Genomic DNA, 14,227 nt, shown 5'->3' with positions numbered 1-14,227 from the left:
CCTTTTGCAGGAAGCCTTTCCACCGGCGCTTGGCAGGTGAGTGCATTTTCCTTTATGCTCAGCCCAGTTTTGGTTTTGACATGTTTTGGAACAGTACAGTGTCTCTTTGCAGGATGAACATCGTTTCAATTTGTCAGGTGAGTCTGCACTGCCACAATTTGCACATTTCTGGGACTCTTTGCTAGTCACGGTTAGCACCTGTCCCGTGGTGGTAACCATTCCCTGTTTAAAGGAGCCTCCCTGGATGGTCTGATTCCTCTGATTTTGCATCCAGCCTGAAAATGTTCTCCACTTCCACATCGGTAGCAGTGCATGCAGCGTTCATTCGCTCCTGTCTGCTGGCAGACAAAACATCTCCGTGGAGCACAGACAGAGTGATTGGTGTACTGATTCGGTCCATACTGTGGCCACATTGGAGCAGATGTTTGAGGCTGGTTGTAGCTGCTGTAATACTGCTGCGGTGAAACAGATGGCTGAGGGTCCCTATCTGGCCTAACTGCAGGTGGGGCATAGGACTGTGGCTGGAACCTAGTCTGATGTAAAGTTTCTTTGATCTGGGCTATCTCTGCACTGAGACCTTTCAGAGAAGCTACACCTGTCTTAAGCTCTTGTATCTCTGTTAACAGTTCTGGGGAAATCCCTGTTTTGGTTTCCTTCACAGAGCACTTAGCAGGTGACCTATCTTCTGACTGCACTACACTTACACTTGTGGCTGACTGTTGGTTGCTAAGCTTCCTTTTGTTTCTCCTTTCAGCCTCATTAGCACAGGCAACATTTAACCTCTCTAGCAGAAGCTCATCTGAGGTCTCAGTATCTAATAGGAGAGGCTGCATGTCTATCCTGATACTTTCATTCTGGAGACCAGTAAGTAGTGTGTGTAAACACATGCGCTGGACTAACGCTGGATCATACTTAAGCCCTGATTCTGACTCTTGGGAAGCAAACAGTACTTTCTGCCTCAAATCTAAAACTCGCATGAGGAAAGTCTGAGGAGTGTCTTTGCTGTTCTGTGCTTCAGAAGCTAGCTGCTTGTAGAGCTCTGTGGCGCTCTTTTCTTGGAAGTGGGAGCGCAGGATGCGTCGGAGTGTGGGGAGAGTCAGGTGGGGCTTTCCTTCCAAATAGCTGCGTAACTGTGAGCCGGGAGATATAGCTCTAATTACAGCATCTACTATTTCTATTTCAGGATAACCTCTGTTCAGTCCATTCTCAATCTGATGAGCGAGGCTAGAAAATGTCAATTTATCTTTCTGGCCTGCTTCGCCTATTTGACCTGAGATTTTGAAATCTTTGCGCCAGCATGGGCTCGGCTGCTGCAGCTGAGCACTGACCGGGGGCTGCATACTGACTGGTGGGCTGACAGTAGGTTGGGACTGGCACTGAGACTCATACCCAGCAGCATTAACAGGGATGGACTGCTCAGTTTCCACTCCTTTACATTGCTTTACAGTTCTCTGCTCCTCTATTTCTCTCTGAGTCCCTGCCCTTTCCACATTCTCCTCAGTTTGTACTGCTCCGTTATCCGTGCCCATGGCCAAACCTGCAATTTTGTCTTTCAGCAGCAACAATTCTGACATGCCGTCATCTTCTAACTCTGCCACTTCTTCTCTTTCAAGATACTTCATTACATGAGTCACTAGTGATATGCGGGACTTTCCTTCAACATTTTCTCTCCGCTCTCCTGAGATGTTAAGAAAATCACAGACTCCGAGCAAATTTTCTCTAGTCAGGGTATGTAGTTCTCCTACAACCTCTTCCTGTAGCTCTTCCAAGGCTGTCATCATGTCGACAGGGCAGGAGCAACTTTTACTGTGCAGGAGTTGACTCTGAACTGGATGGCCTTTAATGTCCCTGATGATCTCTGACTGGCCTCAGGTGACATGTACTTAACCACCAGCTTCCAGCTCTCCTCGAACAGCAACACGTTCCTCACTACCACCTGCCTGGGTTGTATTGTGGGGGATTTAGCTACCACAGGATTCGGCCGCCAGGTTGTGGACACCGGACATCCAAGGAGCAATCCCAGCGGTGCCTCCAAAATGTTACGCCCCTGAAACGGGGAGAAATAATCACAAGAGTGATACGAGTGATTTCTTCAGTGAGAGCGTTTACTCGAATGAATAATTGAACATATACACAATCTACAAATAAACATATAAACAGGCTACCCTGCTTAACAAGCTGGTTATAGTAGCATACATACCCTATTCAAGTTACACAAATATACAGTATTTCTTTGAGACATAATTCCTATTCTCTCTACTGTTACTGGTAAATAATATACTGCTGTAACTCAGTAACCTCTCATAACCTTGTAAAAGTTACTAAATAGACAATATAGAAAAACTGTGTAAAATACATCTGCATATGTAGACAATTGGATTCACAAAATGGCGGAAGCAATTGGCGTAGTTACGGGTTGAACTCTGCTAACAAGCGGGAGCTAGCTCGCCAGACACTTTACCATACTCGGCAAACTTTACTTTAACTCACTTGAAATGTTACACATACATTCACTTGACACTCAAACATATTAGAAAACTTATTACAACCACCTTAATAGTGTCAAATGCCGACAACATACCTGAAACGGGGAGAAATAATCACAAGAGTGATACGAGTGATTTCTTCAGTGAGCGCGTTTACTCGAATGAAGAAAACACCGCGAGTTCCCCTGGATACGTGGGTGGAGACAAAAGCAATCGATCTCACGCTAGTAGATTAAGACTACTTTGCGGATCACTGATAATACCATTATAGCTGAACCTCTGACAATAAAGGATGAAATGAACAATGAATTAATTAAAGACCTTTTAAAATTTTAACCTCTTTTGACATAATGAATTCCTACTTTTTTTAACCCATTTTAAACACATCTTATAAATTGTTTCTCATGACTATGATCTTTTTAACCTTATCACAGCATTTTAAGTGTACTGTCCTTTTTAAGCTTGTATGGCCCTTTTAGTGCATCATTCTTTTATCACACTTCCATAGGTGGGTCTCTATGACACACACACACATAATGGAAAACATTATAAAAGTAAGACTTAATGTTGATTTTGAGCTAGGGTTGAGTTTCCACAGCGGTGTTATTATTCACTGGATTTCTTCCATTAGTCAATGCGGTGCCAGTTTGAAGTGTGTGGACCTTCTGGGTGCCGTTCCTAATCGATTTAATTCCCCCGAGTGATACCGAGTTGTCTGGATTTCATCTCCTTATGGCAGGCCAAATGTTGCAGAGTATAATTTGCGCCTGTGCTGGAATCCAATAGCTGATAAATTCTTGGCAGCTGACAGTCAACGCTTGTGTGTTCATGTTTTCATGTGCTCATACAGAACATGCGTATGCGCCTACAGATCAGTCAGTTATTTGATCATAAGAGGGAAAGGCCAAGTGTGTACGAGGCTGTGTTTAAATGCACCAATGTAAGCATGTAATCTGTGTGTTTGTATGTGTGTGTGTGTGTGTGTGTGTGTGTGTGTGTGTGTGTTGAGTCGGGCTAGCAGAGAGAGTGGATCAGGTTTCAGCCTCAGCAGTCTCTCTTTTCCACTCTCACATTAACAGGACAGTAACACTGAACTGTGGAGAGCAAGGGAGAAGGAGGCCTTGTGAGGGGTAGCAGCTACATGAACTACAGACACACAAATATACACACCGTAAATTCTTTACCTACACCGACTTAACACATTGTTAAGCAGAGCTACAGCTACTTTCTTCATGCATATCGGTGAGCACTTGTGTTAACAGACCTTAGTGAACGTATTTAAAGTTGAATATTTGTCTTATGAGGCATTCCACTGCAGGACATTAAGCTAATCATTATCAAAACAAACTGCGGGGATAACCTCCTGCCAAGTGCAAAGTACTTTAATAGTACAGAGTATATTTTCTTGTAGTTTTCTGTCAAGTCAAGAGCCTGCGCTGGCATGAGACCAGCCATCGCCTCCGTTTGACAGTCAGGAGGTGTTTTTAAAAGATGTGTGTGTTATTTGACTATTAAACAGGCTAAAACAACGGATTTATCTGCTGCTTCAATTCCAATCCTCCACCAGGTGTGTACAAAGCACTGATGAGCAAGCAGTTCACCATGTTTTTTATGTGTATTGTGATTTTTCATGGATGGAAAGTAGCTGTTACATAGCTTGACAGTTGTAGGAAGCTTTTCATAGTATCTCTGATTCTTTTGAGTTTTTCTTGTAACATGGATGTTTTTTAATACCACGCATACAAACCTCTCTCCACTTCCTCGTCTCACTTACAGTACCTGTTTTTCACATCCTCACAATTACTAATCACACACGTACTATTACAGCTCTCCACCCCCGTTCCCTTCATACCCTATCACAACCTCAACTCATTCCTTTCTAACCCTCTCTCTTCCTCTTCCTCTCTGTCAAATCAGGGCCAGAGGTGATTCCCAGCTACACCAGCAGTGCCATGACTGAGGCGGTGGTGCCTGATACTATGATGTCCCCAGCAGTGGGTGGCATATACGGGGAGAAGGCTGGCGGCCCCGTGGTGGACTTCAGTTATGTGGGCATCGACGCCATTCTGGAGCAGATGAGGAGGAAGGCCATGAAGCAGGGTTTTGAACTCAACATTATGGTTGTGGGTAAGTAGAGCTTGTGTACACATACTGAAGTTTCAGTGATATTATACAGGCCTCAGAGCTGGAGTTGGTCACTGTGTGCTGCAGTGTGACTCCTAAATATTTAGAAGTGGTCAGATGGAAAGGATGAATTTCTCAGTGAGGGCTTAAATTTAACTTAAAGGGAGGAGTTCTTGCAAATGAATGGTTGTCAATTGACATTTACTTGAAACCTGAGCAACTACATCACTAGGCTGCATGCATGATATTATGTTGTTTACTGAAAAGATGAATTTTTAATCATGAGGATGAATTCTTTCTCTCTAATTCTCTGAGCATTATCGTCAAGTGTAGACTATAAAGTCTGTTTTCATGTCATATTAACCCACAACTAAATGTGTGCTTATCTCAAAACGACCTCAGTCAGCAATCATAACATGCGTCCTGTTATTCAGGTATGATGCTGCTTTCTCTCTAATCAAGTTTTGACAGAAAACGGAGGGCTCAACCTCATTTTAATAAGCAGCCTGAGCCACACACAGCAGGACTTAAAACTCTCTTTCCCATTGAGTCTTCGTCACCGTGATCAGGCACCTTTTTAAAAGAGGAGCTAATTACACAGAAGCACACCTCCACAGTAGACAGGCCACCATAAAACCCACAGCACCTCCCTACTGTATGTCTCCTCTGGATGATGTCGCGCCAGTTGGTCTGTGTTTTTTATCCTCGAAAATAAAAAAAGCTTGTTCAAAAGGCAGCCTCGGGGCTGAGACTGAATTGTGTAAAGTTGCAGAGGCAATGGTAAACAGAATTAAACACGCTCAGTCTCCATGTGATTTCTGCATTCAGGTGAAATTAGATTCCACCACTTAAAAAAGAGAGCATTACAGGGAGGAATGATACTTTTTTTTAAAAGTGGATGATTGGATTTGTATTTTTATGGCCATGAGAGTACTTCAGAGATTTGATTTAGATGATTTAATTACTTAGCTCTAGTTGCATGATGACAAACACTTACAGCAATGTTCCCTTTTCCTTTTTTGATTGTGCAGAAGGGAAGCAGGAAAAATCTTTACATTTTTCAATTTAACAATATTATGATGATATTTAGTCAGTTTTTGTTTGCCAGTAATTTCGTCTTGTCTTCATCATGAAAGCATCCCCAAATATATGTTGTCATAGTTACAAAAAAAGATCCATACTACTATGGTGTGCTACATAAGAAAGCGTGGGATTTTGGCACTGCATCACTGTTGTGACGGTTGTTACTGGGAGAATGTTGGGCTGAGACACTTTGGGGAAATACAGCTGTTGCAAGAGGTGTGGACACTGTATAGTGTGTGCGTCATCAATGTTGCCAGAGCTATAAAAAAGATAAAAAGCTAATCTGGCATGTAGTGATGGCGACTTTTTAAACTTCCAACTGCATAAGAAAAAGTATGAATTCCAACCATTAAATTCTGCAGATGTTGGATTAAGCATCTGCTGCATCAATCCATGTTTGCATGCAACATGTGCTGCTGACTGCCTGCCCATGCGACTGTGTTTGAGTGTGCCTCTCCATAAATCAGTGAAGTTCTCAATGTTGACTTAACCTGAAATTGAACTGTGAATGTTCACCGGCCAATGGGCCCCTCCAAACTCCTCTTCATCAACCCGTAGTCATGTTAACATGGTGCGCAGGGGCCACAGATGGTCCCATCCATATAGACAGACAGTTGTTAATGACCCACAATAGGGATTCTCACTGGTTCATCTGCTTCTACAATAAAGTCGCCAAAGTCAGTACATCTTATCCAGATGGAGAGCATTTTATCAGCCAACTGCAACATGAACTCACTGGGCTGTTATGCACTTAGAGCAGTGATCCATGTAGTCATCTAGTCTAAAAGTGTCTGTGAAAAGCAAATGATATAATTAAAGTAAATATAAAACATTTTGTATTTAGACTCTGTAAAATGATTATAGTATTGCCCATATATCATCCATTCATTTACACTCATCTCTGACTCTGACATAGTGCCATCCAGAATTAAGTTTCTTAAAGGTGGCATCTATTACAGGACTACTATTGGATTGCATTTAATGTATGAAGATTTCTGTATTTCTGGTCACTCAATCCAAGCCTCCTGATCGTTTTAGAAAAAAAAAAAAAAACTGGTATACTTTGGATCCATTCTTGCTTTTGGTTGGTGTGTTTGGATTGGGGTCATGTGTACTGGCAGTGTTTATGCAGACAAATATCTGCAGCTTGTCACTGCCTCAGCCCTACAACTGACATCCTGGAGTCACCCTGAGTTTCAAATTGCCGTGGAAAATAATCATTGAATCTTGTTTGGGTTTGTTATGGCACCAATGTTATACTGTGTAGACTGTTTAGACTGTTGAGACTGCGATCAGTCACTATGGAAGAGTAGTTTTTTTTCTTTTCTTTTCAATATTTGTCATGAGGTGTGTGTGTTTCTCACTATCTTATTCTCTGACTGGGTTTTTGCTCACAGGACAGAGTGGCTTGGGAAAGTCTACTTTGATGAACACGCTGTTCAAGTCTAAAGTCAGCCGTAAGTCAGTGCTGGCTACAGCCCAGGAGAAGATCCCCAAAACGATTGAAATCAAGTCCATCAGTCATGGTACGGCCCTCTTGAACCCCCTCGTGTTTTCTCTTTGTCCCTTCTTTTTTGGCTTATTTCTGTCCATCTGTAGGTGTGTCAGCCAAAATACATCTATCTCATACGTCACTTTGTTTTTCTACTCTGTACTGTATTTACACTTTCCTTCTGTATTTACACTTTTCCCTCTATCAGTCATAGTAAAGTCAAGTCACTCCAAACACAAACTTAACAGCTGTTTTAGAAAATGTTATACAAATTATCCTCTCACATAAGTGTCTGAATGTCTTTCAGGCAAAAAATTGGCAGTACAATCCCAGAATCATGCTACATTTTTGAAAGTTCAGAGTGTTTTCAGCATTATTGTATACAGTCTGCTGGCACTGACTAACCATGTGTGTGTTCCTTTGTTTGCAGACATCGAAGAGAAGGGAGTGAGAATGAAGTTGACTGTTATCGACACACCAGGCTTTGGAGACCAGATCAATAACGAGAACTGGTACACTACAATTTTTTCGTTGCATTAACTACATAAACACTGAGATTTGAATTGGCACCAGTGTCTAACCAAATGCGCCTCCCTTTCTCTTTTCTTTTCCTGTTGTCTTCCTTTTCCTGTTCTCCGTCACTCTATACTGTTATCTTCCTCTCTCTCTCTCTCTCTCTCTCTCTCTCTCTCTCTCTCTCTCTCTCTCTCTCTCTCTCTCTCTCTCTCTCTCTCTCTCTCTCAAACTGTCTGAGCCCCTCCCACTTCCATCTGCCCTTTCACTTGCTTTTCTATCTCTGTTTCTTCCTCCTCCCCTCTTTTATCTATCAATCTCTTGCCTCGCCCCCCTTCCTCCCTCATTCCCTCTATCCATCCCTACCACGGTCTAGCTGGCAGCCAATCATGAAATTCATTAACGACCAGTACGAGGCGTACCTGCAGGAGGAGATCAACATCAACAGGAAGAAAAGGATCCCAGACTCCAGAGTCCACTGCTGCATATACTTCATCCCCCCAACCGGACACTGGTAAGGACTCATACAAGCACATATTAATTCTCCCTTCTTCTTTGAGAGCCCACATCAAATAATACCAGTGCTGCCCTCTGTTGTTCTTAGATGAGAAAGTCTTCATCAAGTAGAATGCAAGATGTGAAAGACAGAGAAGATATAAATCTAATTATAATCGCTGTGAATCATGGCCAAAAGGTGACTTTTGTTATAAGTAAAGTCACTTAATAACAAGGATTGACCAGACTTGACTAGAATTACATCAGCTGGACCTTAAACAGCTGCCTCTTGCATATGTGCAAACAGATCAAGTATTGATACAGACTGCCTTTGTTTATTCTAGGCAGTGTGGAACGTCTCTCGGCTTTCTTACCCCACATACTGAACACACACATCCCCACACATTTCCTCTGAGCACTGTGCAACATATCCGAGAACACCAGCCCACCCCGCACACATTAACACACACAATGGAAAGATGGGCTGCTCTCGCCAGGCCCCGGAGCAGCACAATGTCCCATGTCTCTCTCTCGCTGGATCTCGTACAGACACACACATCTGGCTCTGATCGAAGTGCACAAACTGCCCTCCCTCTCCGCACACTCTGTTGGTTCAGCCCCTCACTGTTCCGAGATCAGGGGTTTGGGGTATAGTAGGAGAAGAAATTGGGGGAGGGTATACACAGTCTCATATGTCCATCAAGCGATAGATTCACCGCGCACTTTACAGCTTTTGCATTTGTGTAACTCTAGTCGAGTGCAGCGGCAAGTCTTTGGAAAATGTTTAAAGCAGCTGTGGATTGTCAGCCTGGTTCGAGCACACACACACACACACACACACACACACACACAAAGACACACAGTTGATTATAGTGCTGCACCTCTATTAATGTTTGTGTCATGGCCTGTCTTTACTCAGGCAGGGGGCTGTGTGAAATGGCCCCCTGTGTCTGTGCCCCATCCAGTAATGTTTCATGTTGATCCAACACTGCAGATGTCACATGGCCTGGCCAACAGCTGCTTATGCCTTAAAAAGCCTAATGGAGAGAGAGGCAGGATGGACGAGAGAGACAGTGTGTCTGTGTGCGTCTGGGTGCATGCAATCAATTTTGCACTTTTGTCTCTTTAAGTGTGCTTATGCACGAGTGTACAAGACTCCGTGTTGACAATGGCTGGTCTTTGTGGAAGTGTTGCTAGCAAGGCTGCTTCCACAACTACACGCAGACACTTTTTAAAACTACAGGAAAGTCCTGAGCTCCTCAAACCGACTACAATTCCTTTCAACCTCACAGAGCTGTTAACACACTGTATAAGATGATTAGTTCACAGATGCAATGTGAACAGTAAATATGTCAGTAGGTACAGTTGTTCCTCCATCTGAGAGAATTGTTAGAAACATCTGCCCTCTGGTGGAAGAGTTTTGTGTTGCTCATCATTTCATTTACATTTCACATTCTCTTTCTCTCTTTTCCTCCCTTTTTCTCTCGCGTTGTCGCTCTCCCTCTCAGTCTGCGGCCTCTTGATGTAGAGTTCATGAGACGTCTCAGTAAGGTGGTCAACATTGTCCCTGTCATTGCTAAGGCGGATACGCTCACCCTAGAGGAGAGGGACTTCTTCAAAAAGAAGGTAACATTTTTCTGTCTTCCATTTGCTTTTTTTGTAATAGATTTATGTATCCTTTTATCTCATTTCTTTCTTTTTTTTACCATTAAGTCAACATTTATAATCGAGAAGCATCCTCCTTTTGGCTCCCATTCTACACTTCCTTTTTTGTGTGGTTGTGGTACAGTAAGCAGTGACTGGATAAGTTCCTGCGGTATTCTTTGGTGGTGTGTTGGTGGTTCTTTCTTGTATTCTCCTCTCAATCTGGACAGTAACAAAACATGACTATATTACACCAACAGCTGAAGAGCATCTCTCATTCTTTACCCCTCTACCCCCCTTACTTTCTACTCTGCCTCCACACAGTCAATAGAGCTGCAGTGTTTCATTTGTATGTTTTTATTGGCATCGTCTTCAAGAAACTCAGGATTTCCCCTCCTCTCATTAGCAATGAGGACGCTAAACTCCCTCTGGTTTATGTGTGCACAATTATGTGTCTTTTTTTGTGTGTTTTGTATACAGTATGTTCACAGCAGACTTGGTGTGTGCACAGGTTTATGCATAAGCATCCATCTTGTTAGGTTTTATATTGTGTTTGTACACAGACAGCGATTAACATCTAAGCCCAAACTTTTGGAGTAGATTAGAAGCCAGATTTGTGTTAAAACCATTTTAATCTGTACATTGTGCCGATTTAGGTGCATTTATTTGATGTCTCTCAAGACGGCATGAAGCACGTCTTGCCTAATTACTCCAGCAATTAAAGGGCCTAGTTTGTATCCTTTCAAAACTGTAGCAGGTTAAAGATTTATTGTGTTTCTCTGTGTATTTGAACAGATCAGGGAAGAGCTGCGAGCCAATGGGATCGACGTATACCCTCAGAAGGAATTTGATGAGGATGCGGAGGACAGAATGATCAACGAAAAGATCAGGGTGAGAGCATGATGTTGTAGCAGATCTGTAACATGTCCAGCAGAGGTTGTGACTCAGTCATCCTCATTTATGCTCAGACATGCCTGTCCACAGAGCTATGTCATCCTAAATCCATTTAGAGTCATTTTTAATGTACTTTATCTGAATGATTTCTGACTCCATTGTTTGCCGACCTTTTAACCTGTGAACAGGAGATGATCCCATTTGCTGTGGTGGGCAGCGATCAGGAATACCAAGTCAATGGCAGGAGGCTGCTGGGGAGGAAGACCAAGTGGGGAACCATTGAAGGTACAACTCCCTCTCGCCTTCACTCCTCTTCCACTCTCTCTCCTTGTTTTCCTTTTTTTCCCTTCTTATTATTATGATGTTTTTAGGAAACTTTCAGCATGGCATTTGGCAGTTACCTTGCGAGCTTGAATCACGAGATCACACGAGAATCAATCTCTTCAGGCTTCAAGTTATGCACTTGTGTCCGAACCACCAGTGGTTCGGACCAATCAGCGTCTAATGAGGATTCTCATGTGATTTTGCAATCTTGCAAATCCAGCTGCCTCGCAAGGTAAAATGGTGATAGATGGTGATGGACAGATGGTTCATCCAATCACCTGCCAAGTATTTTTTGAAAGTGCTCGCCCTTTTCCAAACAGTTTCCAGACGACTTCTCAGATGGTTCTGTGTAACAAACCATCTGGCACATCAGGTTAATTTGGCAGTATGCACATAACTAATCTGGCAGTTAATTTATAGAGAAGAAAAGAGAAAAGGGAGACATGTAAAGACCTCTCTGAGACAGTCGGTCAATAAAACAATGCTCCATTCAGTTTGCAGACTGGTGTCGTGTGCCATGCAGCTGGCACAGGCCTCTAGCAGACACTCTGTGTCTGAAGGAGCCTGATTTGGGTACTTGGTTCACTCATTGCTCCCTTTTTGTTTCATAAAGGAAACACTGAGGATGCTCACATAAGCAATAAAACATGATGGTATGGGGAAAACTTTACAATTGTATTTTGTTTGAATTTTTCAAAATGTAATGACAAAACTTGAACCAGGTCAATTAATAGTTGTTTGTGTGCGATTTGTTTTGGTTTTTAGAATTGAACTTATTCAGCTTAATGTTAGTACAGTGTCAGTGTTGGTATTTTACTCTTTCTTTTTGTTAACATCCATTCTTACCGTAGGATTCCTTTTTAAATACGTAATTATGTTATCCACTCCAGGCAGGAGGCTCTACCCCTCTATCAAGTGTCTCATAAAGGAAGTTTCATTTCCTGCAGCATGTGCTGTACAGACACACACATACACACGCCTGGCAGGAATTTTTTGATCAGTTAGTCTTATCTATTCAGAACTGCATGACCAATCTCTGTGTCTTTAGGGACATCACACTGAGGTTAGACTCCACCTAGTGGACTAATCAGGAAACTTAACAGCAAACAGTCACATAGCATAGTTCACAGCTCATACTGTCTGCCTTTTGCTCCTTCTTTGCCGGCACCTACTGTTATCTGTTTTATCTCACTTTTGATTATTTCTTATAACTCATAACTTCTCTCTCTCCATTAGTTGAGAACATAGCCCACTGTGAGTTTGCCTATTTACGGGATCTCCTCATCAGGTGAGTAGATTTTGTCTCGATATCATTATATCTTATATTCTGTCTGTTTTCATGCAGCCTTGTCTTGCTGCATTAGTGTGTGTTTACTGTATATATTATTGTAAAGTTTTAAAGTTCGTCCATCTCTTGTACTGGTTTCTTATGGGTGTATATATGTGTGTTTCTTTCAGGACCCATATGCAGAACATTAAGGACATCACAAGCAGCATCCACTATGAAATGTATCGCGTGAGGCGTCTTAATGAGAATAACACGGTGGTGGCTCATGCCAACGGTATCCCAGATCATCATCTTGCTGCCCACGAGATGTAGACACCACCCACTCCTCCGCAGTTAACCTCAACTCGGTGTAATTCATTTGCTATGAGACTTTGACCTTCATTGACAGCCTTCCCACCACTCCAGTCCCCCACTCCATCCCTCGTCTCACAGGTGGGATAGAAACTTAAAAGCCTGCCACAGGGACTGTATTTTCAATGACTCAGCAGCTGAATGGACTGTTCATGTCAATTTATGGCCACATTAACAAACACTATCCTCTCACTATCGAGGACAAAGAGAGTGAAGAGAAGTTTGATTCTTCGTAATGTGCTGCAGCTTGATTTTTATCTGCTTCCCGATCATAAAGTTAACCTTTGTGGTTTTACTCGTGGTGCCAAAAGTTCAGCATCTGCCAAACACAACGATCTGACACTCAGTACGTGTCAGTGTCAGAGCTGCCTTAAATCAGTAACATGTTAATTTTGTCCACTTTTACTTTTTTCAAGTTTGATGTTTTTCCGCAGCGCTTATAAGCAACTGTGCTGTAGCAGAAGCACACACCTGTATCAACATGTGTGGATTGCACTTGATCACTACATAGTTGCATACATTGACAAAGCGTGTTGGAAAGGGGGGCGGGCAGCACTTTTGCCAACATGTGACACATACAGTCGGACCAGTCTGTCTGTGTGATGCAGCGTCATTCAGTGCTCTCCCCTGTAGGTAAACAAGAAAAGGATATCAAAATAGCACATACAGTACGTTTGAGTTTATATTATTTGCCACAAGCTGTGTTTTGCTTTAACTGTTCGTCATATGTTCATGTCATGTTAAATATGGATGTCAGGTCCTTGATGTCTTTTTAAATCCCAGTAATAAATGTCATTGTTTATTAATAGAAATATCTTCAAGTGATTTAAGATGAATGAGTATTTATGCACGATATAAAATGTGAACGTTTGTCATCAGTTGTGGTCCACTTATTCAGATTATTCACACACACACACACACACACACACACACACACAAACACATACACTCACACGTGCATTTGAGCCCATCGTAGTGCCTTATTTATAGGAAAATGTTTGCTAGTGTGTTGGCTGAAACTGGAAAGAGAGCAGGTTTGTTGGTGCCAAGATGCCTACATTTAGACAGTTCTCAATCCTTTTCCCTTTCTTATCTGGAAAAAAAGAAAACAAATCTTACATTGACCAGCCCACTTTTTCTTCTATTTTTCATAATATACCAAGGATCTTTGTCTGTTTGAACCATATATAATTCCCTCAGCTGTCACTGTCATGCTCTGTCCTGTATATTCTTCTGTGTTCTGATACATTTTTTTTGTACTTGTATTATTGATAATAACAAATTTTCCTTTATCTTATTTTAAAGAAATAAAGATTAAAGTTGTAAATATTTACTTTCTTTGATTGTTTTTTTTCTTCTTTTAAAACTGCTGTATACACAGTTTTTTCCTCCCATCAATACATTTTACAGAGCCAGCCTGCAGAGGAGCTTGACATGAACAACCGGACTGCGTGAGTTCATCAGCTCATATCCTCTGACTGTATGTGGAAGACCACACTTAAGATCATTTTCTACTACACAGGATCCCTGTAG

General features: G+C 42.2%; 1 protein-coding gene across 5 annotated transcripts in view; it reads left to right on the top strand.

Annotated features, from left to right (window-relative positions):
- LOC121883599 (septin-9-like) overlaps positions 1-14,023 on the top strand; it is a 76,802-nt gene extending 62,779 nt beyond the window's left edge. For all 5 annotated transcript variants that reach the window (XM_042391937.1, XM_042391940.1, XM_042391938.1 and 2 more), the window contains 9 exons: positions 4,404-4,613; positions 7,091-7,219; positions 7,616-7,697; positions 8,075-8,212; positions 9,702-9,819; positions 10,633-10,728; positions 10,920-11,016; positions 12,292-12,343; positions 12,514-14,023. In XM_042391937.1, the coding sequence (XP_042247871.1) occupies positions 4,404-4,613; positions 7,091-7,219; positions 7,616-7,697; positions 8,075-8,212; positions 9,702-9,819; positions 10,633-10,728; positions 10,920-11,016; positions 12,292-12,343; positions 12,514-12,655 (1,064 nt within the window). In that variant the 3' untranslated portion in view covers positions 12,656-14,023. The remainder of the gene's footprint in view (positions 1-4,403; positions 4,614-7,090; positions 7,220-7,615; positions 7,698-8,074; positions 8,213-9,701; positions 9,820-10,632; positions 10,729-10,919; positions 11,017-12,291; positions 12,344-12,513) is intronic.
- Positions 14,024-14,227: the final 204 nt, after the last annotated feature.

This window comes from Thunnus maccoyii, chromosome 18 (assembly GCF_910596095.1).
Source record: "Thunnus maccoyii chromosome 18, fThuMac1.1, whole genome shotgun sequence".
Classification (NCBI taxonomy): Eukaryota; Metazoa; Chordata; class Actinopteri; order Scombriformes; family Scombridae; genus Thunnus; species Thunnus maccoyii.
Note: the sequence above shows the minus strand (reverse complement) of the source record. Positions and strands in the feature narration are given on the sequence as shown.